This window comes from Anopheles bellator, chromosome 2 (genome assembly GCF_943735745.2).
Source record: "Anopheles bellator chromosome 2, idAnoBellAS_SP24_06.2, whole genome shotgun sequence".
In the NCBI taxonomy this organism is placed as follows: domain Eukaryota; kingdom Metazoa; phylum Arthropoda; class Insecta; order Diptera; family Culicidae; genus Anopheles; species Anopheles bellator.
The window spans coordinates 8,648,177-8,674,670 of NC_071286.1; the positions used below are offsets into that span (position 1 = coordinate 8,648,177).

The 26,494-nt window shown below is 50.6% G+C and overlaps 2 protein-coding genes across 2 annotated transcripts; one reads left to right on the top strand and one right to left on the bottom strand.

Moving 5' to 3' along the window:
* Nucleotides 1-1,796: 1,796 nt before the first annotated feature.
* Nucleotides 1,797-12,473, bottom strand: LOC131208839 (myotubularin-related protein 13). The gene is made up of 14 exons (XM_058201744.1): nt 12,419-12,473; nt 8,737-8,822; nt 7,721-8,658; nt 6,527-7,579; nt 5,316-6,442; nt 4,518-5,222; nt 3,519-4,301; nt 3,221-3,443; nt 2,837-3,115; nt 2,611-2,766; nt 2,320-2,541; nt 2,117-2,241; nt 1,957-2,045; nt 1,797-1,889 (listed from the first exon to the last, which is right to left on the bottom strand). Exons 1-14 carry the CDS (start codon nt 12,471-12,473, stop codon nt 1,797-1,799), a joined length of 5,934 nt encoding a protein of 1,977 aa, XP_058057727.1.
* A 5,011-nt stretch (nt 12,474-17,484) lies between these two features.
* LOC131209483 (F-box only protein 11) lies at nt 17,485-24,610 on the top strand. Its single transcript, XM_058202560.1, has 6 exons — nt 17,485-17,575; nt 19,615-22,059; nt 22,130-22,374; nt 22,465-22,645; nt 22,839-23,913; nt 23,996-24,610. Exons 1-6 carry the CDS (start codon nt 17,485-17,487, stop codon nt 24,123-24,125), a joined length of 4,167 nt encoding a protein of 1,388 aa, XP_058058543.1. The 3' UTR covers nt 24,126-24,610.
* Nucleotides 24,611-26,494: the final 1,884 nt, after the last annotated feature.

Below are 26,494 nucleotides of genomic sequence, written 5' to 3' on the forward strand. Positions count from 1 at the left end.
TCGCATTCGCATCAGCTACAAGTGTCGTAAATTCTGCGGAAGCGACAAAATCCGGAATTTTTCTAATCATCGAAGATCGGCATTTGGTTGATGGGAACATTTTAGTACTGCTAGATGTATGTACAACAGAGTACAACAGTTTTGGATAAAAATTATGCCACCTAAAGCGCTACTGAAGGGTACATACTTTGGACCACCAACTGATATGAACATTTTCCGGTAAAGCTCTAAGAATATGGTCCAGTAGACGCAGAGACCGCCGCTGAAACACTAACGCAAAACAATTGACAAGAAACATATGTCTGTCGCCTAGCTGCTTTGGTCAGGTGACTGTCCGAAGAAGTTTTAATTCATTCTTTTGTCTCGCGGATCCGGTGGGGTCCGCCAACCATGTGGCGGTCTAGTAAAAATTTAATCGGAAACAATTATTCTTTTCTCGTGTTATTTTACTCTCGACCTCACTTTAGGGTGCATCGAAAACTGTGGCTTCTTGTACATTGCAGAGGATCGCAGTGCCTATGACATGATTCCACAATCCCATGGATTTGCACGGGTTGGCGATGGGTGATGGCAGCCGGCTACCGACCGCTGGCAGTATAGGAGTGTTTTGCTTTGTTAAAACCGAAACGGAAACAATCGCTTAGCGATCACATTGGGATAGTCTGCAACAGAATAACACAAACGCTGCTGGATGGCACCGCACAGAGCGTCTTCTTCTGTTGACATTCTGCAGGCTCATGGTGTAGGTTTTTGCGGGGCGATAAATATAACATGTAAAGAACCCTCCCTCGAACCTGTGCTCAGTGCTAATGAAGTTGCGTTTTATTTACCTACTTTTACGCACAGCTTACCACACTACTCAGTCCCACAAATTTGCTGGGGTTATATTCATTCCGAGGACACCGATAACAACTGCGTACCCTTTTTTCTGTGCGCCTCTGTCTCTGTCAGTCCCTGTCTGAGTTCATAGAGAAGAAGGACTTGTGTATACTTAAGCACTAACGACTACATTCATTGTTTGCTATTAAGACGTGGGTACCATTGCTTTGTCGATATTTCTCTACCTTACCGTCCGGGTTATTAACATTACATCACATATCACATTGAAACTATCGTGAACATCATTCGATACGGAACACAAGCGGCGTCAACGTGTTCGCTTTCATGTCACCTATTGGAGCCACAGAGCACCACCGACGCAACGTTTACCATATTTTCATTTACATATTTTTCATGCCACTTTGCGGCATTATGACGAACCATGATGATCAAGAACTAGTCAGTGTTAGAACGAAGCGGAACGAACGCCACTAGTACTGCAAGCGTAAAGGCGGAGCCTTCGTTAAAATGAGCATGAGATTATACCCGCATTGTACTGGAAAGCTGCTTACACACATATACGTCTCGTTACTCGACGCAGGCGCGCCCATTGAGCAACACGATACATCACTAACCAGACCAGCGCTTCAATACCCATGGCTGTCCTGTGTCCTCTCCGTTGGTTTAAAACGGCGATCGTTTCCGAGAGGGTGCAAACGCATATTGTTTCGTGGCCGTTTGCTTAACACTCAATCGCAACGAAACGCGCAAAATGAATTAATTCAACAATAAATAGCAAAACAAACCGCTGATCCTGAATATAAGAGAGTGAGTTACCGAGGGACACAGGCACAAAGAGCAAAGGCGGTACATGGTCGGGAATGATAAAGTGATTAGGACGTGTCAGCTTGATAACTACGTTATCGCTGGATCCGTTCAGTCCCCGACAGGCGTCTGCCGAGCGGGCGGATGGCATTTTACTGCAAGCAGGCTTGAATCTTTTCGATCCACTCCTGTGCACTGGAAGCTTCCTGTGCGTAGAAGTTGTACGTACGGCGGCTGGTTTTGAGCTGCCGGAGGAAGACGGGAAAAGGAATAAAATTCTCAAGCTAATCAACCAATGCGCCAGTAACTTACATCGAAAAATGCACGATCATCGACCTTCTTTGAGGGCGCTGGTGCAGTTTGCGGTGGGGCTTGAGCGACGGATTGCACTTCTGCGAGTTCTGGAGGTGAGTAAGAAAAAGAACGTCGCTCAGTAGTTGATCGGCACCAACCATCGTGGCTCAGGACTTACCAATGTATCCTTTACAGCTACAATCATCCATCGTGTCGTAGTATCGCAGCTGGTGTTTGTGGGAATCCAGCACGAACCAGCGTTGTTTCCAGTTCTTGAGGATGGCCCCGCGTTTGTACAGATAGCTGCAGTTTAGGGAGCAAAACAATCAACCGTAAATCAGATGCAGTCTTAAAGATTCTCGTCTTCAGCCTATAGCTCACCCTTCATGTGTGCGATCATCGGCCACCTTGCTATCGTACTGCTCGTAGTAGTGTTGACTGTTGGTGTTAGTAGTGTTGACGCTCGAGGACACGCTATTATTATCGCCCTGCGTTCGTGCCAGAGTCGGCTGGTTGCCGCCCTCGACGGCCTTGTATTTGGTACAGTTTTTAGGAACCGATTCCGCACACTTTTCGTGATACGTGTTGCCACAGTCAACGCATCTACGGACCAAAGGGAAGTGCAAGACATGAGGGGAAAAACCTACATCAACCTGGAAAAGGGTGTCTTACCTTAAACCATTCAATAGAGGACCCCACAGAACGTTGCCGCAATGGTTGCAGTTGATCGGTGCGGAGTAGACATGCTTCTCGAAGCGATGCGGATGCAGGAAGTTCTCCTGATGGAAACCAGCTTGCCGGCCGCGCATGAGAATTTCGAGTGTCGAGCTGCAAGACACCCCAATGTTGCACACGTAAGAACCTTCTGGTGGGCCTTTTTTTGGCTCCCTTTACTCACCGCTTGTGAAGTAATCGCCCGTGCGAACGCACCAGGGCACTGCTGAATGAGGCGTGCCTGGTCAAAGAGTCGGAATGCGGTAACTCCAACTTATCCCACACCTGGCGCCACTTTTGTGGCAACAGTCCCCGTTCGGCTTCCGCCGCTTTTAGTTCCTCGAGCAGCTTCGTGAATGCATCCGCCTCGTACCGACTAAGACTGTCATAGTTCACCGTGACCACCCTTCGTCGCGGTTGTCGCATCATGGCACCGAGTGGGCCCGAAATGGCCGTTGTCGTACTGCCCAAACTGCCCGCATTCCCAGCTCCACCGCCCATCGCACCCACAGAACCCATAGCACAGAGATAGTCACAATCGTCTTCCATTGCGTCACTTCCGACCAGCTCGGGATCGTACGGTGGCCCTTGGGCAAGTTCCTCGCCCAAGTAGTATGACCAGATCTCCAGCACCGAGATAGCGCTCTGCGGCCGGAGCACAGTCCGCTCCGGGTCCGGGGTGAACATGAAGTTGTAGAACATCGGCGACTTGGCATGCTGCCGTTCGATGTAGTCGAACAGCGAAGGACCAAACTTTTGCGTGTTGGAATTCGCCCGCCCGCCAACCGCGCCTACGACCGCTCCCGAAGAAGATCCCGCACCACCACCGGCCCCACCCGCACTAGAGCCTCCGTTCATGCCGTCACGGGTTACCACCATGCCCGGGTAGATGTGGTTGTCGTCGTCGGAGATCGTGAGCGTTTCGACTACGTGTTTGTGGTGCGAGTTGAGTGATCCGCGCTTATCGTCGATCGCCGTTATACCAAACTCGACCCGCTCTAGTTCGCAGTCGAACAGGAACGTCCGGAACCGGCACGACACGTGGTGGTACGCCAGAAAGCGCAGGTAGAACTCGTTAAATTCGAACGCCAGCGGAAACTGCTGCTGTATCTGCTGGACTGCATCGAGAAACTGGAGAAAGGTGGGCGCAAACGGGGACCCTGAGCTGCTGTTGGGCTTCAAGTTGCTCCGATGGCCAAACCGGTGCCCGAACGCGAGCCACTCCTTTTCGATCAGTACCCGAAAGCCCTCGATCGTGCGATAGTACGGATCCAGGCAGAGCTGCGCCAGTGATGAAATCTGTGCCGTAACATCCCATCCATCCTCGAGTGCCAGCGTAACGCTCGACTCTTGCAGATCCATCAAATCGACCACGGCCCCAGAGAGCTGCAATAATCCACGGATCTGCTGCAACCAATCCGACTGCTCGATGAGCTTCGCAAACGTCTGATCCGGTTCGTTCGTATCGCACGATGGTAGGCAAGCCCGCATTAGCTTCTTGAACGCGGTACGCGAATGCCGCACGTCCGTGTAGTCGACCGGAATGAACTCGGCGTACATTTCCGACAGTTTGGCCGATTTTGACTGTGATTTTTCGCCCAAAAAGTACAACGGAACGCGTTGAAAGGTGTAATGGGGCTGCGATTGACCTGCGCCAGCTCCATGATGACCGGCCGCTTCACGCTCCCAGTGGTTCACGTCCCGTAAGCTGCACGATTCGGGACCGCCGCTCATTCCGGACGAACCGCCACCCGCCGCACTGCCTCGGTTCGGTTTCAGAGAGGCCCATTTGTTCGACTTGACTATGTTCGATCGCATCGCACCGAAACTCGAGAAGGACGAATTGTTGATCGAGTAAAGGCCACCTCCGCCACCCGAACTACCTCCTCCAGCTCCACCGCCGCCGCCACCACCACCACTTTCACCGTGGTGCTGCTGCTTGCGTGCAATGTCCGGGGTTAGGGTGGACATATCCGAGCGGCTCATCAAATTACTCGCAGCGAGGGCCAACGAGTCGAGCGAAATATTCGAGTCCGACAAACCCCACGTTTGGTGGCGAATGGTACGCGTGTGTGGCGTCATTTTGATCACCTGAACAAAGTAGCGATCCTGCTCCTGGAAGCTCGTCGATTCGGTCGACGTGTTTGCCGAGCCCGGGTGCCCCTTGAGCATCATTCCCATCACGCCCTTCGCCTGCGGAACGGCACCACGGAGTAAGGTGGCCCCATTCCGGTGCCTCCAGGTGGCCACCGGTATCCGGTGCTGTTTGTAGCACCGGGCCATACAGCGTAACGCATCATCCGACATCTCCTTCGGGCACACCATCATCGCTGGGTACGTGCGACACACGCTATAGTTGCTGTTGACCGCACTGATCCGGTAGCCGGTCGTCTGCACGTCGCCCAATCCCAGTCGTAACCAGTCCCGCACGTAGCTACGCTCCTTTAGTCGCTCCACGTCCTTCACTTGCACCCGGGGCAGCGTATCGTTGCCTTCATCCGACACGTTCTCATCGTCGAGCATCAGGTGGCTGTTGTTGTTTTGTTCGCTCAAACCGCCACCTCCAACGGCTGGCAGGCCACCACTCGAGCCTCCGTAGGGTGGCGATGGACCACCACCACCACTACCGCCAGCGTACGCCGAATCGTCATACTCGACCGCACCGGGTAGAATGTACTTTCGTTTCGTGGCGCCACTTTTCTGCTTGAAACCGGCCTTCTTCGCCGTCCGAAGGAGAGTTTTCTTCGCAAAGTCCTTCAACGTGGCATTTTTCTCCTTCACCTTGTGGCCACCGGCCAGCCCAACGTGCAGTCCCAGTCCGTGCGTGGCAAAAGCAAAGTGGCCAAGTTCATCCTCCGGATGGCGCATCTTGTGCACCGCTTTCCGGAACGCTTCAACCTGCTCCTGCGGTACCTCCTCGTCGAACGCTACCTTGATCAGCTGGAATGTCCCGGAGCGTAGCTGCATACCCTCCGGCAGCACCTGTTCCAGGTGCTGCAGGTAGATGACCGTGAGGCGCTTCTCTTTCGTCAGCGAAGAGATCGGAAACGCTCGCACGACACTCTGTTCGCACGAGTACGAATCACACGGCGAGCCTCGGAAAACGATCCGATAGTTGGTCAAGAAAAGGGCGCCTTCCGCAGGCAACAGTGTGCCACTTCCACCACCTTCCTTATCTTCGCGCCCGTCCGCCAACAAGTACGCCCGCAGTTCCCCAATAATCTTCTCCTCCTGCAGCAGCACCGGGTACTGCAGCTTCGGCTTCTGAATCGGCGGGATACGCTTCGCTTCCCGTGCCACCGCCTCAAGCGTTTCGATGTGCATCTGAATCGTGACCGGCACCATCTGGTGCAGATTGCGAACATGTTCCGCCGTCACGTTACCTTCCGTGCACACGCGATCGATAAACTTGCACACCATCTTCGCTACCGCGCTACCCGTTTCGCCCGGGTCGTGCTGCTCTTCGAACCCTTCGTCACTGTTCCGATCGCTGTTGTGGCTCCGCGATTCGATCACACTGTTCGAAACGCTCGTATCGTCCTCCGCACGATGACCGTCGGCCCGTGGCGCCCGGCCACCAACCAACCCGCCGACATCTTGCGGCACCAACAGGTACACCATCCGGTTGGCATAGTAAATAGCGTGACTGTAGAGGGTGCTCTCTTCCTTGTTGATCAGCTCCTGCTGCCCAACGCTGTCCATGGCGACCCACTCGCGCATCTGATCTGCCGCGATCTCCAGTGCCGAAGGTTCCTGCGCACGAGACAGCATCGAAACTTTGTCCCGCGAACTAGAGTGCGCGAGCAGTGGCGTATCACCGGGACAACTCGGACCTCCTCCCATCGTCAGTGCTCCAGCCACCGAACTGCGGGGCCAGTTCGCTAGCGGCAGGTAGAGCTCCTTGATCGCTGTCTGTACCTCCTGATAGTAAGCGTCTTCCCAGAACTGTTGCGATTTCCACACCGGATGGTCCTGGATGCAGGTGTACGCAAACTGTATCACTCCGGTGCACAGCTTGCGGCAGAAGAGGGACGAAAGGGGCAACAAGGCTGCCGCCACACCGTACTCATCCTTCACCGAGTCATCCTGCAACGCGCGGTTCATGAGCTTGATCACGAGGTCGAACTGCTGGTGATCGAGCTGTTTGTTCCCGTGGGCGATCTTTGCCAGCTCGCGGCACATCGTGAGGCGCGCTTCCCGCTGCTTCAGTATCCGCAGAACGGCTGGAAAGCTTTTACGGGCTTCGGTGATTTTGTTATCGAAAATGCAACTAATACAGTTCCGCAGCACCTCGAGTTTCCGTGCACTGTTATTAACGATCGGCCGCATCTCCTGTGGGGCCGGTTTCAGATAAGGGCCCATCGGGACGATCCGTAACTTTACCCGCACAGGCTGCATACGAGATTGCAGATCGTTCGCCTTCAACCCATCGTCGATCACGCACTGCACGTCCTGAGCATCAATCAGTGGCATCGGCGGTTGGTGGATTCGAGCAAAGGCCCCCTCGGGGGGTCGTAACACTTTCTGCTGAAACGGTTGCGGGTTGGGGAACTCGTTTGTAAACAGCTGCCGGGCCAGTTCCTGGATGTGTATCAGCACCAGCGACCCATCGTTCGCTTCCGTTTTGAGCAAATCGTTCATCGTACTGTACAGTTCGTCCCAAGCGTCACACGCCCGCCACGGTGGTCCCCGTTCCGTCACGAACCCGGTAAAGAACATGCTGTCGAGGACGCGGGACAAAAATTCGCAATCCACTAGCTCACGAGCCCCCAAAAAGCCGGCTCGATGGAACTGGATGATCGGTTTCGGGTTGATACGTATCAACGTGAGGTAGGACCGATAGCCCTGGAGCAGCTGCGCAAAAAGGCGCATAAACACGGCCCGGATCTCCTTATCGAGCATCACGTCGTTTCGCTGCTCCCGGAAGCTGTACCCATTCGTTGGACCATTCGTTGGGCCAGCGCCACCATTCGGATTGCCGCCCTGGTTTGCCGGGTGGTGGTGTGGATGGTGATGGTGGTGGTGGATATGGGAATGTGAAGCATGATGGCCGGCTTGATGATGGAACAACTGTATCGCGGAGGGAAAGGCCAAATCAGCCAGCGCCAGCTCTGGGTGCAGTACCGTACGCAACGCGTTTTCCGTCGCATCCCACAGCGAGGCCGGAAGTCGGGCGACGGGCGGTACCAACGATTCCGGAATGTGTATCGATCCACCATCGAGATCGGCTACGATCACGTCCAAAATTTCACTGATCTCACTCCGCAACGAGCTATGAATGCCCATGATGAACGTCGTTGGCATCGACAGTACTTCAAGCAGCGACGCAGGCAGTATCGGAATGTACACTAAACTGTAGCGAAACGGATACATCAGGGCAGTCAGTGCCCGACAGCTATCCGTTAGTCGTGTGTAGCTCGTCGAGTGAAACAGGATCTTGTGCTCGGTCATTACCGCACAGAACAGCAACATCACGTTCTTGATGCCGAGCTGATGAAACAACAAACTGACACAGGAACCGGTCACCGGCAGAGTGTTGGAGAGCGGTGGCTGCAGGATCTGTTTATCGCCGGCCCCGATCGAAAAGCGTACGGGTGGGCCACCGGGTGGTGGGACCTGAATACAACCGAGGATGCTCCCGATCAGGTAGTGGAGCTGAAACTTGAGGCTCTCCAAGTACACGGTGTAGATGGTGCCGAGGCAGTTACGGAACGCTTCAATGTACTCGAGCCGCGACACGATTACGAGACACTTCGGGGCATACATGATGCTGTGGTGAGTGATCGACGGCGGACCACTGGACAGTACCGCTGCGCTGGCCGACGGAGACAGATTATCGTCCTCTTCCTCCTCATCGATCGGTTTGCTGGGTGTGATGGCAATCGTTTCGTTGAAACACAAGCAGGCACAGTAGTGCCGATTACCGTCCATGTCGGTTAGTACCGACACGAAAAACTGTGGCTCCTGGCGCACGGTCGACAAGGCCCAGCCTTGTGGTTGACAGAACTGGAATGGCGAAGAAACAAACAAAAAACAAAATAAACAACATGATCGACTTTGACAAATTCTACGGATTCTCCTTACCCATTCTATTCCTTCGATGAACGGTGTGTCGGGCCAGTCTTTCTCGGGAAATCTCTGTAGAATCTTTCCCGTCCTCGAGCCGGTTCCTGCAATTGCAAGAAACATTCATTGAGAATATTATTCTTTATTGTAGCTGCATAATTTTAAGGATTATAGTAAACTGTAACACAAATGAACCAGCTTCGAAAACCAGCGTAGTTCGCAATCAAGCGCAACGAAAAGGACCTTCACGAAAAACGTGAACTTTGGGCGGACAAGCAGCAACAAATAACAATAAAAAAACGTTCACCGTTTCTCCGCCAGGGCTCTCAATTACGTCAGCCAGTCAGGTTCTGTTTTTGCTGGCGCACAGTGAGCAATCTTGTCTTCCGATTAGTGTAAGTTGGATGCAACAAAAAGTGAAGAGCGTGCCATTCTCAGCGCTATCGGGAGCCACGGGAGCAGTTCAAGAGACGACAACTTATGGGCAAACAGCTTCATGTTCGAAGTAATCTTCCTCCGCGGAGCACGTGCTCGGCGCACCGTTGGCTTATAATTAACCTTCGCTGTTCGGGCGCATTATCGCACCGCCACGGGTCGCGGTTGTGCACTCTCCGCCTAGAACAACGCGGAAGATCAGCCACAAAATTATAGTACAGCAGCGGTTTGTATTTTTACTACTGCCACTGCCCGGGGCAACAGCCAAATTCCGCAACACGCAGCACAGGCAGATGCTGTGATGTTGTAGGGAGGCTGCACGCGTTATACGAAGCGAAATCATTTCCTACAACCAACCGTAGCATAGAAAACGGAACCCGGGTTTGCAGGTGGCAGAAGAAAGACACAAATTAGTATGAAACTTTTGTACAATTTAACAGATCCAGCACCCATAATTGAAGAACATTTCTTAAACATTTGCTTTAATGATCGGTTTTTCGGTCTAAGCATTACCGCAACCGAAAAGCGACGACCGGTCGTAAAGAACCTGAATGTGTGTCCGTTTGCTGGAATGCACACCGTCGCTGCTGTAAACAAACAAACGCTCCGGAGACGCTACTGCACACTAATCTGGTGGGAACTAGTTTTGAAACTTAGCGTTTCTTCAATTACGTTCCCTCGAATGCGCTCTATCCTCCTGAAATAACGGACAAATAAAGTCAAACATCGCATGGGTGGTCACAGCGGTCAGCCGGCAGGCAGCCGCACGGAAGGATGGATTTCACTTTCTACGCAAACCACCGGCGCAGTGGAATGATTCATCGTGCCGTTCGCACCAGCCAACCACCGTAAGGCTGCAGGGATTCATGGTTCAAATTACCCGTACCTCGTCGTTGCGCTCATCAAAACCGGCCCACCAGACACTGCGGGTAGGATTTTCTTTCATTTTCCAACGATATACGAAAGCGATCCATCCTTTTCGCACCGATCGCCGTGGGGTGCACATTCGATGGCGAAAGTAACCGAGGCCAAACTGGCACCGAGGCTGGATGTCGCCACGGTGTAGCTACGCTTGATGAGGTGATGAAGCACTGACCATTCGAGATTGACGATGGCGGGCTGACCCTATCTGGCCGCTTATCGCCGGCGAAAGCAACTGAAGCATCATTTAGAAGCCCCAATAAATTGCAAACGACGTGCGTTGCTGTGTCGAGGACAATGGCACAAAAAATCTCCCGTCTTGGCTGTTTTAATTTTTTTCCGGTAACCGATAATGCTTTCATCTTTTGTTGTATACTTTAAATGTTTCTGTTTTTGTTTACAGTACAGCATTTTATTATGAAACGGTACAAAGAAACGATGAAATCTTGGCCCGTTCGCTAATTAGGTTTGAAACCTATATCATTAGTTTATAAATACAGCGAAACCTTGGGTAATTGGATAATTAGCCATCATTCGCTCCACTTATTTTTTCGGTCAACCGATTTTGGGTGAAACCTTGGGCGTTCAAATTGTGAACGAAAAACAAAAACAACACACCGAAACGAGTAGGAGACAACTCCTACTTTCGGCTTCAACCATCTGCACCGCTTGGGCGTGTGTTAGAAGTGCTTTATGTAAGAAAAACGGTTCGACCGTGCAGCGGGATAGAGAAAAGTCCACTGCGACCGGGCAAGCTGAAAATTGTTACGATCGAAAGATCGCGAAAAGAAAATTCCAAGCGGGCACGCGTAAATCGCATAAATTCCCGATCGTGTGGCGTTTGAGGGCGCACGATTCGCTTTGTTATTACATTTTCCCAAATGATGCCAAACGCCACGATACTTTGCGCCACGATAGAAAACACCATTATGACGCTCGAGGGCGATACGTTTGAGCCAGAGAAACGTTTGCGCCACATTGGCCGAGGCTCGAACCGATCGTTTTTTATTGATCATTTTCCGAAGTATCGACGCTTCCAACTGGTGGATAGAGATAGAGGCGGCCACCACCGTGCGCCAGACAAAATGTTGCTTTTCCTAACATTCCTCGCCAGTATGTGTGGCGGATTTCTAGAGTGGCCAGAAAAGAAAAGTTATGATCGTGTAAGCACAAGATGCGATCGCGATCAGCTCTCACTCACTGCGCCATGTGAGTTGATCGTTTGTTGATTTTAAATAAAGCGCGAGAAACACGCGTACAGAATGTGGCCAACAGACCCAGGCGTTCCCCACTCGGGGTAGACATTCTTCTTCGACTTCTACTGGCCCGTCGGAGAAGACCCATGTGTGATGATATGCTGCGGTTGCTCGGGTGCTACCGTGGGTCAGCTGGAAGTGATGCTGGGAAGATTGGATTGATTAGTTGGTTAGTTTGGCTTGTCGGGGTGCGCAGTCGAACAGTCCATCGCCTTCGTTGCCGATAGAATGTGACCAGTTGAGGGGTCAAATTCAAATGCACTTGTCTCTCGCGGTCGACAAATAGAACCAGTCGCAATGCCATGTTCCTCGGTATGGTGCGTTCCTGCGAGATGAGGTAAGCACCGTTTATGAAGTGGTACCACAGTAGATAGAAAACGGATACCAAATCATTTCGGTTGACTGACCTCCGTCTCTTATGAACGAGCAGTTCTATCAGAGCAGTTACTTATCGTTATCGGAATTAAAAATATTTTGAGAGGGCATTACATTTTTTGAAGTGACGACAAATCTATATATTTAACTATGTTTGCACAAAACAGAAATTGTTTCACTTCCTGTAGTTGTTGGTGCATTTAATAAAGATGATTAGACATGATTAAAGATGATTTCAGCGATTGTGCCAAAACGACTTCTCAAAGGGTTTATAAAATTACAACGTCATTTTAAAGATCGACAGAAATTGAAAAGCTTTCACAGTTGAGCAACGTAGAAGCCAAAAGAATGTGCACTCTTTGTGGATTCTCTATGGTGTTGCAGGAGCCCCTCACGCGGGTCCTCACCAATGTATCTACAGCTGCCCGACGGTTGCACAAATAACGATCGCCACCAACTAACGTGCCGATTGTGGAGCACAAACGCAACCATCCTTCCCGGAGAAGGTTGTTAGTGAAACGGGGCAATTATGGTTACGCTTGCTACGATTAGCTAACGGAGTTTTTATGCGGAACACAAAGCTGCGGTGCTTTAATCTTTCCTTATCGATAAGTGTTTACGCCAAATGTTGGAGGACAAACAGAAATACGAATAACTTAAGCTTCAGCAACAGCAAAAAATAAATCATTCCACAAATTCCTCACTCAACTTACGCTCTTTCTCGTGATCGTAACCGACAATGACGAAGTAATCGGCAAGCCGCGACATTTTCGACTCATTACGCGAGGCTTCCATTGCGCACAGCACTGGGTATGGTGGTGGTGCTGCGGAACAGATTACTCCCAGGCGCGGGTTCTTGCCCACTGATCACTGTTCCACTTCCGAAGCTAGCAGCATCTGGGAGGCGACAAATGGCCTATCGCGACGAGAAGCGGTCCCTTTCTCAACCGGGAGCACCCAACCGAGGAGGAGCACTAGATGCGAAGTTGCGCGATGACGAATCCTATTAATGATGATTCAATTCCTTCTCCTTCGTGCTTCGCAGACAGCAGCAGCACAAAGAAGGGAAAGGGTGAGTAGACACAGTAGCGCACACGCCCGGTCCAATAATTAATGCAGACCGCAGTCGATGCTTTATCTCGCGGGCGCTCGTGCTCCGTCGTTGCCGTCGCGATGTTGCACTTGTTGCCACAATTATCTGCCCTTTACAACGGCGTGTCCACAAACACACGCGCGCTCGCGCGTAGACAAATTAAACGGGGCGACTTCTACATTCTCCGCACTCAGCACACTCCGACAGCGGAATATTATCTAGACGCACTTCTCAAAATTCACGGCATAATTTCACGATACGAATGGGCTGGCTTTCACCCTTCGTTGCACTCCGCTGGCAGACTGCAGCTCTTGAAGAATTGGCAGGGGGGCTCCCCGTTGCTATGCAGCGTCGTTGATCGCCCGAAAACACGGCAAAGCCTACGCTTCACGCATGCACGCGTGATATTTTGGAGCTCGCACGAAGAGGCATCACAATTAATTCACACATCCTTCACAGGCATCTGACTTTAGCCACCAAAATGACAGACATTATACACTGCTCCCGAAACACCCACTGAGATCACAGACACACGCCTTTCTAATGGCTCAGCGAGACAAGGAAAGCCAGAAACAGGATGCGCTCGACGAACGGTGCTTATGTTTTTTCATAATTCGATCACTGCGGCCTTCCGCGTTCATTCCGGCACCGACCAACCGACCGAGCGTGTTTTCATGTTCCGCTTGTTCGATAAGGTGGTTTGACCTATTGAGCGGTTTTGGTCGCTTGACTGCAGCAGGAACAGGCAACACAAACACTAAACTATTGACACGCACGCACGGCGCACGGAGCCTCCCCAGGGTGTGCAAGGCAGGGTGTGGCGAAAGTTTGGCTGCCAAGTGGAACGGCGAGCTGAGGCGAAGGTCCGGCTCCGGCAACCGAGCAGCAGAGAGCGTTTGTTTCCGCAATGTTTGTTGGTATTTTTGGCCCTGACCGCACCCTAGGCGTTTACAGCCGGCCGATGATGCTTGCGATGCTCGACGATAAGGCGGCCGGCCGTGAGGCAAAGGGGGCAGAACTGCCCAAAACCGCACAGGTCTATTGAGCGATCGTTATCGGATGTCCTTCCATTGACCATAGACTCGAACTCGCACTTTTCTACAACACTCGACCGCACGATTCCCTTGGTCAGCACTTTTTGACAGCTCCAGTCAGTTCCTCGCTCTCTGTGAAAATCAAATATTCTCGTTTGGCATTGCTTGTACATTTTCATCGGGAATCAGTATAGAACGCTACGGAGAAATACAGTTTATCAACTTTGGTAGCGCAGCAAAACAATGTTCTTCCTAAACTAGGCATTCTAGCTAAAATCAAGGTAATTCTACTTTTAAAGTTATAGTACAAAAAAATCATCGCACTTTGTCAACCGCAATTTCGAATATTTTGCTTTTCTCAGTCCAGGCCGCCGAGTGATACCTACGGGAGCGAGTGCATTCTTCGTGAATCCAGGTTTGCTCAACTGGCTCAACATTGTTTGATGGTTACTCTTTAGCTCCTGGCCGATGTTCGAAACATGCCGATGAACTTTGATTATTTCTGTGATTTTAGCGACATTTTCAACGGTGATGCTGCCGGCGCAAGGTGCATCTTTAACATAAAAAATAACTGAAACAGGTCAACGAACCAAAAATGCCATGTAGCTAACTGGTAAAGTATCGGGACCGTAATCACCTTGCACAATTTCAGCGGTCTAGCTTGAATTTTCGCCTCAAATAGCTTCAAGGAAAAACTGTAGAATTTGCTCTTAGTACCGTAAAGCGTAGTAAAAACGTACCGAATTTGCTCTTAGTTCACCGTTAGTACGCGATAACTCCCAACTGAACGGAATAAACAGCAAATAGTGACAGCATTTCTTAAAGTGTGAAGTTTCTGCTTTAAAATAAACCCAAACTTGAAACTGTGCGATCGATACTTCACGAGATAACGGCGAAAAGCGAAAAGCGAGCATCTGCCGCGAAAATAATGGATTTGCTGCATGACCATCCCTAGCGTTCTCTTTCGTTAATGTTTACCTTCGTTCGTTGAGTTTTCTTCGTTTCGTTGAGTTGGGTGTCAAAAAACTCTTACTGGAGGGCTACATGAGGCGTAACCTAATGGTTTTGACGTTACAGATTAATGCCAAACAGCTGCGCTTCTGTAGAAAATAAATAGAAATAGAAAATAAATAATTTCGAATGTAAAACCACAACTGTACTTCAAGTGCAATAAATTATATTTTATTTTTACACTTACGCAGATCTACAAATCTGAACAAATTCAAACAAGTGCAAGTTTGTCGGGATCCTCGGAATGAGAACTTCCAACTACTAGGAAACTACCGCAACACGTGCCGAAAGGGTGTTAGCTGGAAGCCAAATCAAACCAAAAGCAAACTGAGGGAAAAAAGGAACTGTTCCGTCATCAACAGTTCTTTTTAGACCAAACCCAAATATCAACAGTTCTTTTTTGACGAAACGTAATTCAAAAATTTCGACGACGGACCAAACGAAACGCGTCCACAGCCGTTGGGCACGCTGATGCCGGACGTCAAAGTGGCGTTTGGAATTAACCGCACCCCTGCGGGTAGGCGTAAGGGACGGGTAGCCGTTGTAGCGGTGCCTCAGCCTGAAAATCTTTTGTGTTTGACTGCTTCTGTCCGAAGGTGTTGAAAAGTCGTGTGCGAAAAGTCTGTGGAAAATTATGCAATTTGCATCACGATTTTCGCACCGTTCGGCTACCGGGGCAGAAACATGTCGGGCGTGTGATTGTGGTGTCATTCGCGCGTGCTACTGTGAATTTAGGGCCTAAAATTGGGCGAAAACAGAGGAAGATTTTTGTGTATGGTATGTGTCTGGATAGGGCTTAGTGCGCTTGTGGAAGAAGGGATCGCCAGGGGCAGAGTAAGGAAGTGGGGCATCGCCGCGCAGGGCAGGGAAGTAAGCAATGAGAGCGATGAGGAAGTGAAACAAGGCGAGCCAGCGCGAAGCCGACCGAGTGAGCGAGACTGTGTGCGACTGCGGGGATGGAATGAAAGCTAGGACTTACGGGCACACGGACTGTGACTGCTGCTTCGAAGTGTGCGTGCCTATGATTTGTGTTTTTGGAAAGGCAACGGGCGCATGGACCTGGTAGGGTTGCCACAGCGCAAACGAGACCGATCGAGTCCCGCGCGACAGAGACAGCGAGTGAGTGTGGCTGCCAAGCGCATCGTGCAGGCTGAAGTATTTTCCTCCGCTTCGTTGGTGTTTGTGTAACGGTGCGCACCTTTTGTACGTACATGCGTATGTTTCTCCACGGCACGGCATACTCCGTTTAGAGGGTTGGCTGACAGTACGATTCATCTCGATTTCGATAGTCGTTTTCGGGACGAATAATTGGAGCCAGTTGTGTGTGAAAATGGATTGGTGAAGGAAAGCGTATCGGGCGGAGGTACACAGGTGGGCGGGGGAGCAGCGGAAAGCAGTGCAACATCGCATCGCAGCGACCGCAGCGACAGGATCAATGAAAATTTCCTACGAAGAAAGGCCAACGATCTACGGATGCAACCAACAAGAATAGCGACAGCAGAATCAGGAGCTGGAGCAGGATCCGAGAGCAGCTGAACAAAACGATGTTTAAAAATTAAAACATGGCCGCGCCGATGGCAACATTGTCACTGCAAACGTCATTTCCATCATCGCATTGTGCCCTTTGTTCGGTGAAGCTGTGAAAGAGAAACGACCCAAAAAAATTAATGGAGAAAAGAAATACTATCTGCGACTGCGACTGTGGCAAGGCTACCGAAAACGGACAAATGCAAAAAAGCTCTGCCCGTTCCAACTGCAAACAAAAGTCGCCTTTTGCACGAAATTTCCATCCGGAAAGTTGTAGGAAGGCCAGCCTTTTCCTTCAGCAATCAACATTGGCACACCTTCGCGTTGAGGAGACGTAGTAAATTTGTTCGGTGAAAATGGTTTGTTCCCATTTCGCGTGCGAACATTGAAACAACATATCACCGTTAAACAATCGCAGCAGAGGCACTCTTCGTGGGCGTTTTCATCAGCAGCTTGCGAAGTAGATCAGCATCGTCTGGAGAAACCAAGTGGCATTCACTTCGGAGTAGCAATGTCGGAAAGTGCCAACAGCTCACCGTTCGCATAACAGCCCAATCTCATGATAATCCGTGAATCGATGTGGAATCATGCAAGACGTCTCAACTGTAAAAACTACCTGGTGACCGATCTGTTCGACCGTTACTATGCCAACTAATGCAGTGACCATTGAGAGGTGTACTGTGTAACCAGCATCAGTTCAAGTTTCCATATCGAACAACGCCGGTGATCTGTACGGGACACCGGGCCACTCCACTGAAAATATTGATTTCTGGTCGTGTATCCCCAAGAAACACCCTTGCCTGGTATCACACATCATTGTCAGATAATTCGGTCACGAAGAGCAAGATAACACCGATCCGAAGCTGGTGAATTCAGGATGTACACACACGGAAAGCAGTGGATGTCGAGAAAGTTTGCTTAATACATTGGCAAGCATTGCAAGAATCGGCCGGAATTTATTAAACGTTTGCTAGGAAATCCGCCAACGGAAATCAACACCACCGTGGATTATAATACGCGTTACCCAACATAATCGACTGCCATCCGACGTCCAATCGCGCAAGGTTGGATAAGTCGTAATTTGTCGAATTGTAAAACAACAAATAATCAGAAGATGCCTAGCGCCTCGTTTTCATCCTCACGATCCTACGTTCGGCGGTCCCGGCGAAAGGGGAATCGAATCCCGCTACCATCCAGGACTTCCGGTGAGTACGATAAACGCCATTTAAACTGAGGTAGATTGTGTATGCATTCCTGCCCCTATGGCGTGACCACAGGGATCCTTGCCGGGTTGGGTGGGACATCAGTAGGTTCTCTCGTATCGGGCACAACAATAAAAAAACTGACTTTTTTTTTGATCTTCAGTGGACGATCATGTGCAATTGGCATTATCTGGCCGACTGCGTTCTCTAGTTTCGCACTAAGCACTAATTGGACACATTTATTGCCCGTGTATCTTTCACTATCATTCGCATGTGACAATCGAATGCCATGGATTACTGGAGTTTACGATACATTAGTGGTCCGCCGGGCAGACCATCGGGAGCTGTTTCGAATGGTTTGCAATCTATGAATGGGCAAAACCTATCCTCGGTGGAGCAAAGATCTACGATTTTCTTATTTCTGTTCTGGATACCTGCTCCCTCTAATGTAAAATGCCTCACGAGATCTGATGATATTTAATGAAAAAGTGAAAATGATACTTGTTCATTGTATGGCGAAAAAACAATTATTAATGTGTCCTAGTCTAATTTGATAACCAATTGATTAGCCTGTAAATTGGGGTTTGTGGCAGTGGTGTCACCACAGATGTTTGTTGTTCATACAATGGTTGTAAGGGGAAAAATGATGGTAATTGAGGACCATTCGCATTGGCAGATGCTACTGAAAATTGAGATTCGTATGCGTCAAGAAATATGTTACACTTTCTATCCCTCTTTTGATTCACATCACCCACCGCCTGCAGCTCCCGAGCCGAACCGCTCCCCGAGCCGCGCATGACGCTGCGGTCGGTATATTAAATATATTTGTCATAAAAACGGATATACAGTTTGCACAGCGAGAAACTGGTACACACCGCCGGGGCTGCAGCAGCTGTAGTGTGCTACTGACAGAGGCCATAAGCGAGTGGGGCCAGTTTTAAACAGATTTTAAAATAGAGCATGCAAAATGGAGAGGAATGAACTTATCTATCTTTCCCCGCCTTGGATTTTCCCTGACCCCCTTCCTGTCAGAGTGGCCCTTCGTACATGGGACACCGAGGTGACAACCCTATTGGTGGTGCGGCGAAGGAAAAGTGTGAAAATTGCATCGCGTCGTAGCACGGTGAAAATGAGTGTCTCGGGAATCTGGCGCCCGATACATTACAGTAACAAGCGGCGTCGTTGAAACGAAAAACCATTAAACATACCGAAGGATAAGCTTTCGAAAGTCGTGCTATCGAAACGAAGTAGCTTTTTTCCGGATCCGTTGTGGGCAAAAACGAATCCATGCCAGGTGTACCATTTGGTCGATGTTGACTAATAAATAACAATAAAAATTTGACAAAGAAACGGTTTGAGTTGTATTATTTTTAAGATATAGTTGCTCATCGTTGACATTGCTTATGGGACGTCGTTTTGTACATTTCCGGTTTGTCGGAATGGAACACCACCGACCCAACACAAACGTTGCACGATGATCGCAGTGCAGGAAGTCGGGTTCGTGTTGGATGCAAAGTTGCATTTTTGAACGGTTTTTACGGACCAGGGAACGAGTCCAACGAGCAGCAAAGCGCGAGGCGCTGAACGCTCATTATTAATAGTTTCCGGACGCGTGCACGCTCAGTCGCAACCAGTGCCTTATTCCGCCACTACGATAGCTACCGGCAAGCTTCCGTGGTCCCGATGGACCGCTATGAGTGGGCGGCGTTTAAACAGCTGAAGGTGTGCGCGGTAACGACCAAGAAGGGAGAGCATCTTCTACATCTTCGGACACTCCGCAGTGTTTAGACAAAAATAAACTCCAACTTCCAACGCACGACCAAGGCGCCCACCAACGATCACAGGGATTCCTAAGGGAGAGAGCGAAAAGTGTGGCGGGATTCCCCCTCCGGAATCGCTTTCCAGCATGTAACGTGGGAATGTATTGGGGCTCTGCTGCCACGTGTTTGGATGCGAGAAGATGTAGTCCTTTTTTATAATGTCTGTCAGATGTGGAGTGGTTACTAATTGTCGTTCTGGTTTTTCCTTTCTCTTTGCCGTAGCACTGTGCGAGCCTCCGGGACAGAACATTCCAGCCCCCAATGTCGGAGCAGCACTGTCTTCGAACGGGGGAGGCAGTGGTGGAGGTGGTGGTGGGCCCGCCGTAACAGCTGCGGCACCGCCCGCTCCGGGTGGAACAGCCGGCACCGTGACAGGCGTTAACACTACGATCGGTTCCGTCGGTGGATCGAACAGTAGTTCCTCCTCCAGCAGCAGTAGCAGCAGCAGTTCTAGCAGCGGTAGTAGCGGGTCTTCCACAACGAACGCTTCTTCCACGAATGCCACCGCAACGTCATCCTCACCGCTCGGCTCTGTAGTCTCCTCTTCGTCTGCTTCTTCGGTGGGCGGCTCCTCGTCAACTTTGACCGTCGGAGCTGGTGGTGTGGCGTCGTCCTCGGGTATGGCCGGCTCTGCTACCTTGGCGCTTCATCTGGGCGATGGATATGGTGCCGGCGGAACCTTCAATAGTTACGGTAATGCCAACACCACCAATACCAATACCAGCAGCAACGATCCATCGTCGATCGCATCTGTCTCGGTGACCGGATCTTCCTCAACCGTTTCGATGTCCCTATCGGCAATGTCGGCCTCAATGTACGGCCTCGGAGCCAATGGGGGATCTTCCACATCGATCACGACAGCTTTCGGCTGTTTAGCAAGTAGCTCCTCCACATCTTCGACCACATGTACCACAACCGGTGCATCGTCCTCCTCGACCGGTGCCGCCGTCTCTTCGGTGACGCTGTCGGAGGTGAAACAATGTTCCAACTCGCCGTACGATTTGCGCAAAAAGTCTCCACTAACCGCACACGATTCAGCCACTGGCGTTGGTGCGGGCAGCGGCGGGTGGTTAGGGGGTGGCGGAGCAACGCCGACGACTACAACCTCTTCACCGTCGGCCGTAGGAGGGGGTCTTGTGGTGGCCGGAAACTCATCGGTAGTCTTGGGGTGCTGCACGAACGTGGCCACTTCTTCTTCGTCGTCGTCGTCGGCATCATCGTCCTCGACGTCAACTGTGCCAGCATCGGTGTCCTCGGGTGGGGCGCTAGGTGGAATTGGAATCGGATGTTCGAGCGGTTCGTCCTCTTCTGGTTCCGGCAACGGCATTGGACCGCCGGCAGGAGGAAGCGGTGGAGCGATTAGTGGCACCAATAGCAGCTTGTTACATCCTCATCACCATCCGCACCACCATCACCACAACCACCACCATCCGTCACACTATCAGTCGATGGGGTACGATCCGAATGCGGCCGCCTATATGCTCCCGGCACGGAAGCGGCCCCGACGCACCTATTCCGCGAGCAATGAGATTGGCGGAGGACTGGGCGGTGGCGGCGCTTCGATGGCCGCCGTCACAATGCAACCTCAACAACCGCTGCCGGCAACCGGTGCTGCTTCCCCTTCGGCGGGCTTCGGTCGCACAGGGACGGCCGCGGTAGTTTCGCTTACCTCACCCGCCACCCCGTCACCTCCGATGGCGGCATGCGCCGCGGCAGTGGCTGCCGTAGCCGTTGCCGGCACAATGTGCATGCAATCAGCCGCCCACTACCTGCAGTACGAGATGCCGGACGAGGTGCTGTTGACGATCTTCTCCTACCTGTACGAACAGGACCTCTGCCGCGTGGCTCTTGTCTGTAAGCGCTTCCAAACGATCGCCAACGACAAGGAGCTGTGGAAGCGGCTCTACCAGAGCGTGTACGAGTACGATCAGCCACTGTTCCATCCGGAGCCGTGCAAATTCAGCTTCGTCAAACCGGACGAATCGGAGTACGCGAATCCGTGGAAGGAAAGCTTTCGGCAGCTGTACCGCGGCATCCACGTGCGGCCCGGCTACCAGGACCGGCGCTGTCAGGGGCGTGCGATTGCGTACTTCAACACGGTGCAAGGGGCGCTGGACTATGCGGACGAGAAAAGCTCCGCCAGTAACAGCGCCTTGGGGGCAGCCAGCTGTGGCGGAATCAACGGTGGCAGCGGGAGTGGCAACAATAATGTACTGGCCAACAATAGCAATAACAGTGGCAGCAATAATGGCGCTGCTGGTGGTGCAGGTAGCAATAATAATGGCGATGACAATGGAACGTCCGCCGCCGGTGGGATGGTTGGCGGGTCCGGTGTCGGCCTCGGATCGGCAGAGGTGCTGCTGGGCGGAAGCTTAATTTTCCTACATGCCGGCACCTACCGGGGCGAGTTTTTGGTGATCGATTCCGATGTCGCACTGATCGGTGCTGCAACGGGCAACGTGGCCGAGTCGATCATCCTCGAGCGTGAGTCGGAATCGACCGTAATGTTCGTGGAAGGCGCAAAGCAAGCATACGTGGGCCATATGACGTTAAAGTTTTCCCCGGACGTCACGTCCACGGTGCCCCACCACAAACACTACTGTTTGGAAGTGAGTGAAAACTGTAGTCCCACGATCGACCACTGTATCATCCGGAGCACATCAGTCGGTAAGTGTCGGGCATCTTGTGTTTTGTTTCGACCCCTTTATGACACACATTTCCACACTCCCTCTGACAGTTGGGGCAGCCGTTTGCGTTAGTGGCGTCGGAGCGAACCCGCTGATTAAATATTGCGACATCAGTGACTGCGAGAACGTTGGTTTGTACGTGACGGACTATGCGCAGGGCACGTACGAGCATAATGAGATCAGTCGCAATGCGCTGGCCGGCATCTGGGTAAAGAATTACGCTAGTCCCATAATGCGCGAAAATCACATCCATCATGGGCGCGACGTCGGCATCTTCACGTTCGACAATGGCATGGTACGTCTGCTCGCTCTGAGCTCCAGTTTCTTTCAGTTTGCCGTTGGACGGTCTTCTAAAGTATCAATCCTTGCTCTGGGACATTCGTAGGGTTACTTTGAGAAAAACGATATCCACAACAATCGAATAGCCGGCTTCGAGGTGAAGGCGGGCGCCAATCCGACGGTGGTTAAATGTGAAATCCATCACGGGCAAACGGGTGGTATTTACGTGCACGAAAACGGACTAGGCCAGTTTATAGAGAACAAAATCCATTCCAACAATTTTGCCGGTAAGTACGCAGGTTAAGTTCGATGGTATCTATTGGATCAGGCCGAGGCCGTGTTATTGCCAACCTAATGTTGTGTAGATGAATGATAAACAGATGAACTGCAGGATTAAAAAGAAATTCTACCTAGCTTTTGGTAGCACAGGAAAATGATAATTCATTAAGCTAATCCATTCTATTATTGTGATCGTGCCAGGTGTGTGGATAACGTCAAACAGCAATCCGACGATCAGGAAAAACGAAATCTACAATGGCCATCAAGGCGGCGTGTACATCTTTGGCGAGGGACGCGGCCTAATTGAGCACAACAACATTTATGGCAACGCGCTAGCCGGCATTCAAATACGCACGACGAGCGATCCGATCGTGCGACACAACAAGATTCACCATGGGCAGCATGGTGGCATCTACGTACACGAGAAGGGCCAGGGATTGATCGAGGAGAACGAAGTGTATGCAAATACACTGGCGGGCGTATGGATCACTACCGGCAGCACGCCCGTGCTCCGGAGGAATCGTATCCATTCCGGGAAACAGGTTGGCGTCTACTTCTACGATAACGGACACGGCAAGCTCGAGGACAACGATATCTTCAACCATCTGTACTCGGGTGTTCAGATACGCACCGGTAGTAATCCGGTAATACGGGGTAACAAAATCTGGGGCGGCCAGAACGGTGGTGTGCTCGTGTATAACGGTGGCCTGGGGTTGCTGGAACAGAACGAAATCTTCGACAACGCGATGGCAGGCGTGTGGATCAAGACGGACTCCAATCCAACGCTGCGCCGGAACAAAATCTACGATGGCCGGGACGGAGGCATCTGCATCTTTAACGGTGGCAAGGGTATCCTGGAAGAGAATGACATTTTTCGGAACACCCAGGCGGGCGTACTCATCTCGACCCAAAGCCACCCGGTGCTGAAGCGCAACCGGATCTTCGATGGGTTGGCGGCGGGCGTCGAGATCACGAACAATGCCACTGCCACGCTGGAGTACAATCAGATCTTCAATAACAAGTTCGGCGGTTTGTGCTTGGCGAGCGGTGTCCAGCCGATCGTTGGTGGCAACAAGATTTTCAACAACCAGGACGAGGTGGAGAAGGCCGTTTCGGGAAGCCAGTGTTTGTACAAAATCTCGTCGTACACATCGTTCCCGATGCATGATTTTTATCGCTGCCATACCTGCAACACCACCGATCGGAATGCGATTTGTGTGAATTGCATCAAAACTTGCCACTCTGGCCACGACGTCGAGTTCATTCGGCATGATAGGTAAGAAGGGGGACCCAGCCGGGAACCGCTCAATGCTTAGCCATGTACTGACCTTCCATTCCTTGCGTGTATTCTTCGACAGATTTTTCTGCGATTGTGGCGCTGGAACGCTAACTAATCAGTGCCAGCTGCAGGGTGAACCGACGCAGGACACTGACACGCTTTACGATTCGGCCGCACCGATGGAATCGCACACGCTTATGGTTAACTAGAAGCACATTGCTGCGCTCATCGTACGCTGCTAAACTTCCGTGGCCATCCCGTTCCATGTTCCATTCTTCAGTTGCCGTGCATGGATCGAATGCCGAGTGTGTGGTGGTCCTCCCGCAGCCTCACAGTAACGATACCGAAGAATGGCACAGAAACAGTCCCTGATGATGCAGCACGCGGCAATTACCTGCTGCGTGTGGTCCACGGTGTACAGTCCAGGTTCCGTTTGTGAAACGTTTCAAATTAAACGAACTGACATTGAACGCGCCGCAACAATGATAACGGAATATGGCTAATTTAAATGAAAACCAGAGAGAGTGCGAGGGAAGAGGCGTGAGGAGAGGAAAATAGATTCCTGGCAGTGCCAGGGAAGGAAAACAGCATGGCAAATGAAGCGATAGGCCGGTGTTTAGTAGTAGTGCCGTAGTAGTAGAAATAATGATAGCAGTAAGTCGAGTGAAAGTATTTTTATCGTAACATTAGTAACGCGTTCAATCAAGTAGTCGTCGATAAACGAAAACGAACAGAAGAAGGAGAGAAAGAGCAGCTGCGAGGATCGTAACAGGGGTGTGTGGGTATCCACCGTCCCCCACTATGCTCTAGTAACCTGTGTCCTGTGCTTGTGGCCATTTCACTGTGTACGTGCGTGCGTGCGTGTGGTAATCAAATTTGTTTCTCTGTAGAGTGTGTGGTACTACGTCTAAGATTAAGCTAAGTCAAAACCGCATGCTCCTTTGATCGCAACCATTTACGGCAAACAATGATTCCTTTCCCCATACGGGTTGTCTCTCTTTCTCTCTACTTCCCTCTACCTCTTCGTTGATTGTCGTTCGAACGCTCGCGCGCCCCGTGCACCGTGCACCGTAGTATTATTATTGTGTTATTGCTTTATTTAGTTTTGTAACTTAAATGAATGGCACGGAACGGCCGGCCGGTTCCTTCATTTTTTTTATTTTAGCAGAAAACGGAAGAGAAAAAACACAATATTCAAATGAAAACACCAGCCTTCGGCGGAGGAACGATGCGCTCCAGAAATGGGTTCTCCAAATGATCGCAAGTGGATCACAACTGATATTATTCACAAATGAAAAGTTAGACCTAGACAGAGAGGTATTTTTATTTGTTTTGTTAGTTAGTTTAGTTTCTAACTGGTTGGTAAAAGCGATAAGTAAATAATCTGTGAAAATGCAGTGCAAATTTTGGACCCCCATCAGACGAGTGGAACGTTAGTGAGACAGATGCTTTCTCCTCGTGAAAGTGGTTTAGAACTTGCATTGAATGCGCAGTAAACGGCAGCTCCTCAATTCTGATACTATTTTAACCCACTGCATCCTCATCATTCTGAATGATTATTTGCCACCCGACGAGCAGCTTTTGCTGGTCGTGCAGTCTTCGTTGCATGGCCACGAAAAATGATGGACAATTAATAGCATTATTTTGTCTTGCATCAATCCCGATAGGACAACTTTTCGACTGAATCTCCCATTGCCAGCAGGTCAACAACTGTGTCCAGGCAGCGGCTAGTTTTCGTTACTACACTTTATCCTCCGGCAGGATGTGCATTTTTTCAACAAGCTTTACTGTTACTTTGCCCAAATAGTCCGGAGCCGCGTCAGGAATTGCTACAAATGACGACCTTTTCGCCAACAACTTGTTCTTCCCGCAAACGGTTGGAACGAGACGAATCAGGAATTATGTATACGTAATATTTGCTCCCTTTAAGTTAATTAGTAGCGCCGGTTACACAAAACAACACACCGCATGTACGCTCAAGCCTCTTACACATCATGTTAAAAAATTCTTGCTTCTTTACCGACTGTAAACGCAAAACAAAATATGAAACCCCTTGTTGGCGTTGTGGCGATGGCAGCTCGCGCCATAGTGCATGCCGATGAATGTTCAGCGATCAGCAATCCATCCAGCAGCTCTGGAATTAACTGATTCTGGATACGGCGACCATCGTACACGATTTGGTAGCCTACAATTCTCTGGCTTCCCCTTCAATAAGACTGGTTTGAAGTTATTTTACTACGTACAGGCAATCAATAATCCTTGTATCGATTTTTCGATTCATGATAAAAACTCTCAAGACCATCGTAACTGATGGTGTTTATTAATTTTTTTGTAGTTTGATAGGTTGCATACAGGATGCATATTTTTAATGCTGATTACGTGTATTGGTGTTCGGCTGCATATAAAGGATCCCGAATGTTGGTGTATTTCAGGCAGTAACGTTGAATGGAAAACGTGGTGTAAATGAAGATAGAAAATGCCTCTTTAATTCGCAACATGAAAAATCTATTCAACCCTGGTTAAATAGTTATCGGAAGCGAAAACACTTCTCGCACAACCGTGTAACAAGTTAAGTTTC

Bases quoted from the DNA above. Each gene is read 5' to 3' on its own strand.
- LOC131208839 (XM_058201744.1), bottom strand. From the start codon at position 12,473: ATGTCGCGGCTTGCCGATTACTTCGTCATTGTCGGTTACGATCACGAG. The intron at 8,823-12,418 runs GTAAGTTGAGTG...TTGCAATTGCAG, and splicing joins TTACGATCACGAGAAAGAGC to GAACCGGCTCGAGGACGGGA. The intron at 2,046-2,116 runs GTAAGTCCTGAG...ACTCACCTCCAG, and splicing joins TAGCTGTAAAGGATACATTG to AACTCGCAGAAGTGCAATCC.
- LOC131209483 (XM_058202560.1), top strand. From the start codon at position 17,485: ATGCCTAGCGCCTCGTTTTCATCCTCACGATCCTACGTTCGGCGGTCC. The intron at 22,060-22,129 runs GTAAGTGTCGGG...TCCCTCTGACAG, and splicing joins CATCCGGAGCACATCAGTCG to TTGGGGCAGCCGTTTGCGTT. The intron at 23,914-23,995 runs GTAAGAAGGGGG...ATTCTTCGACAG, and splicing joins GAGTTCATTCGGCATGATAG to ATTTTTCTGCGATTGTGGCG.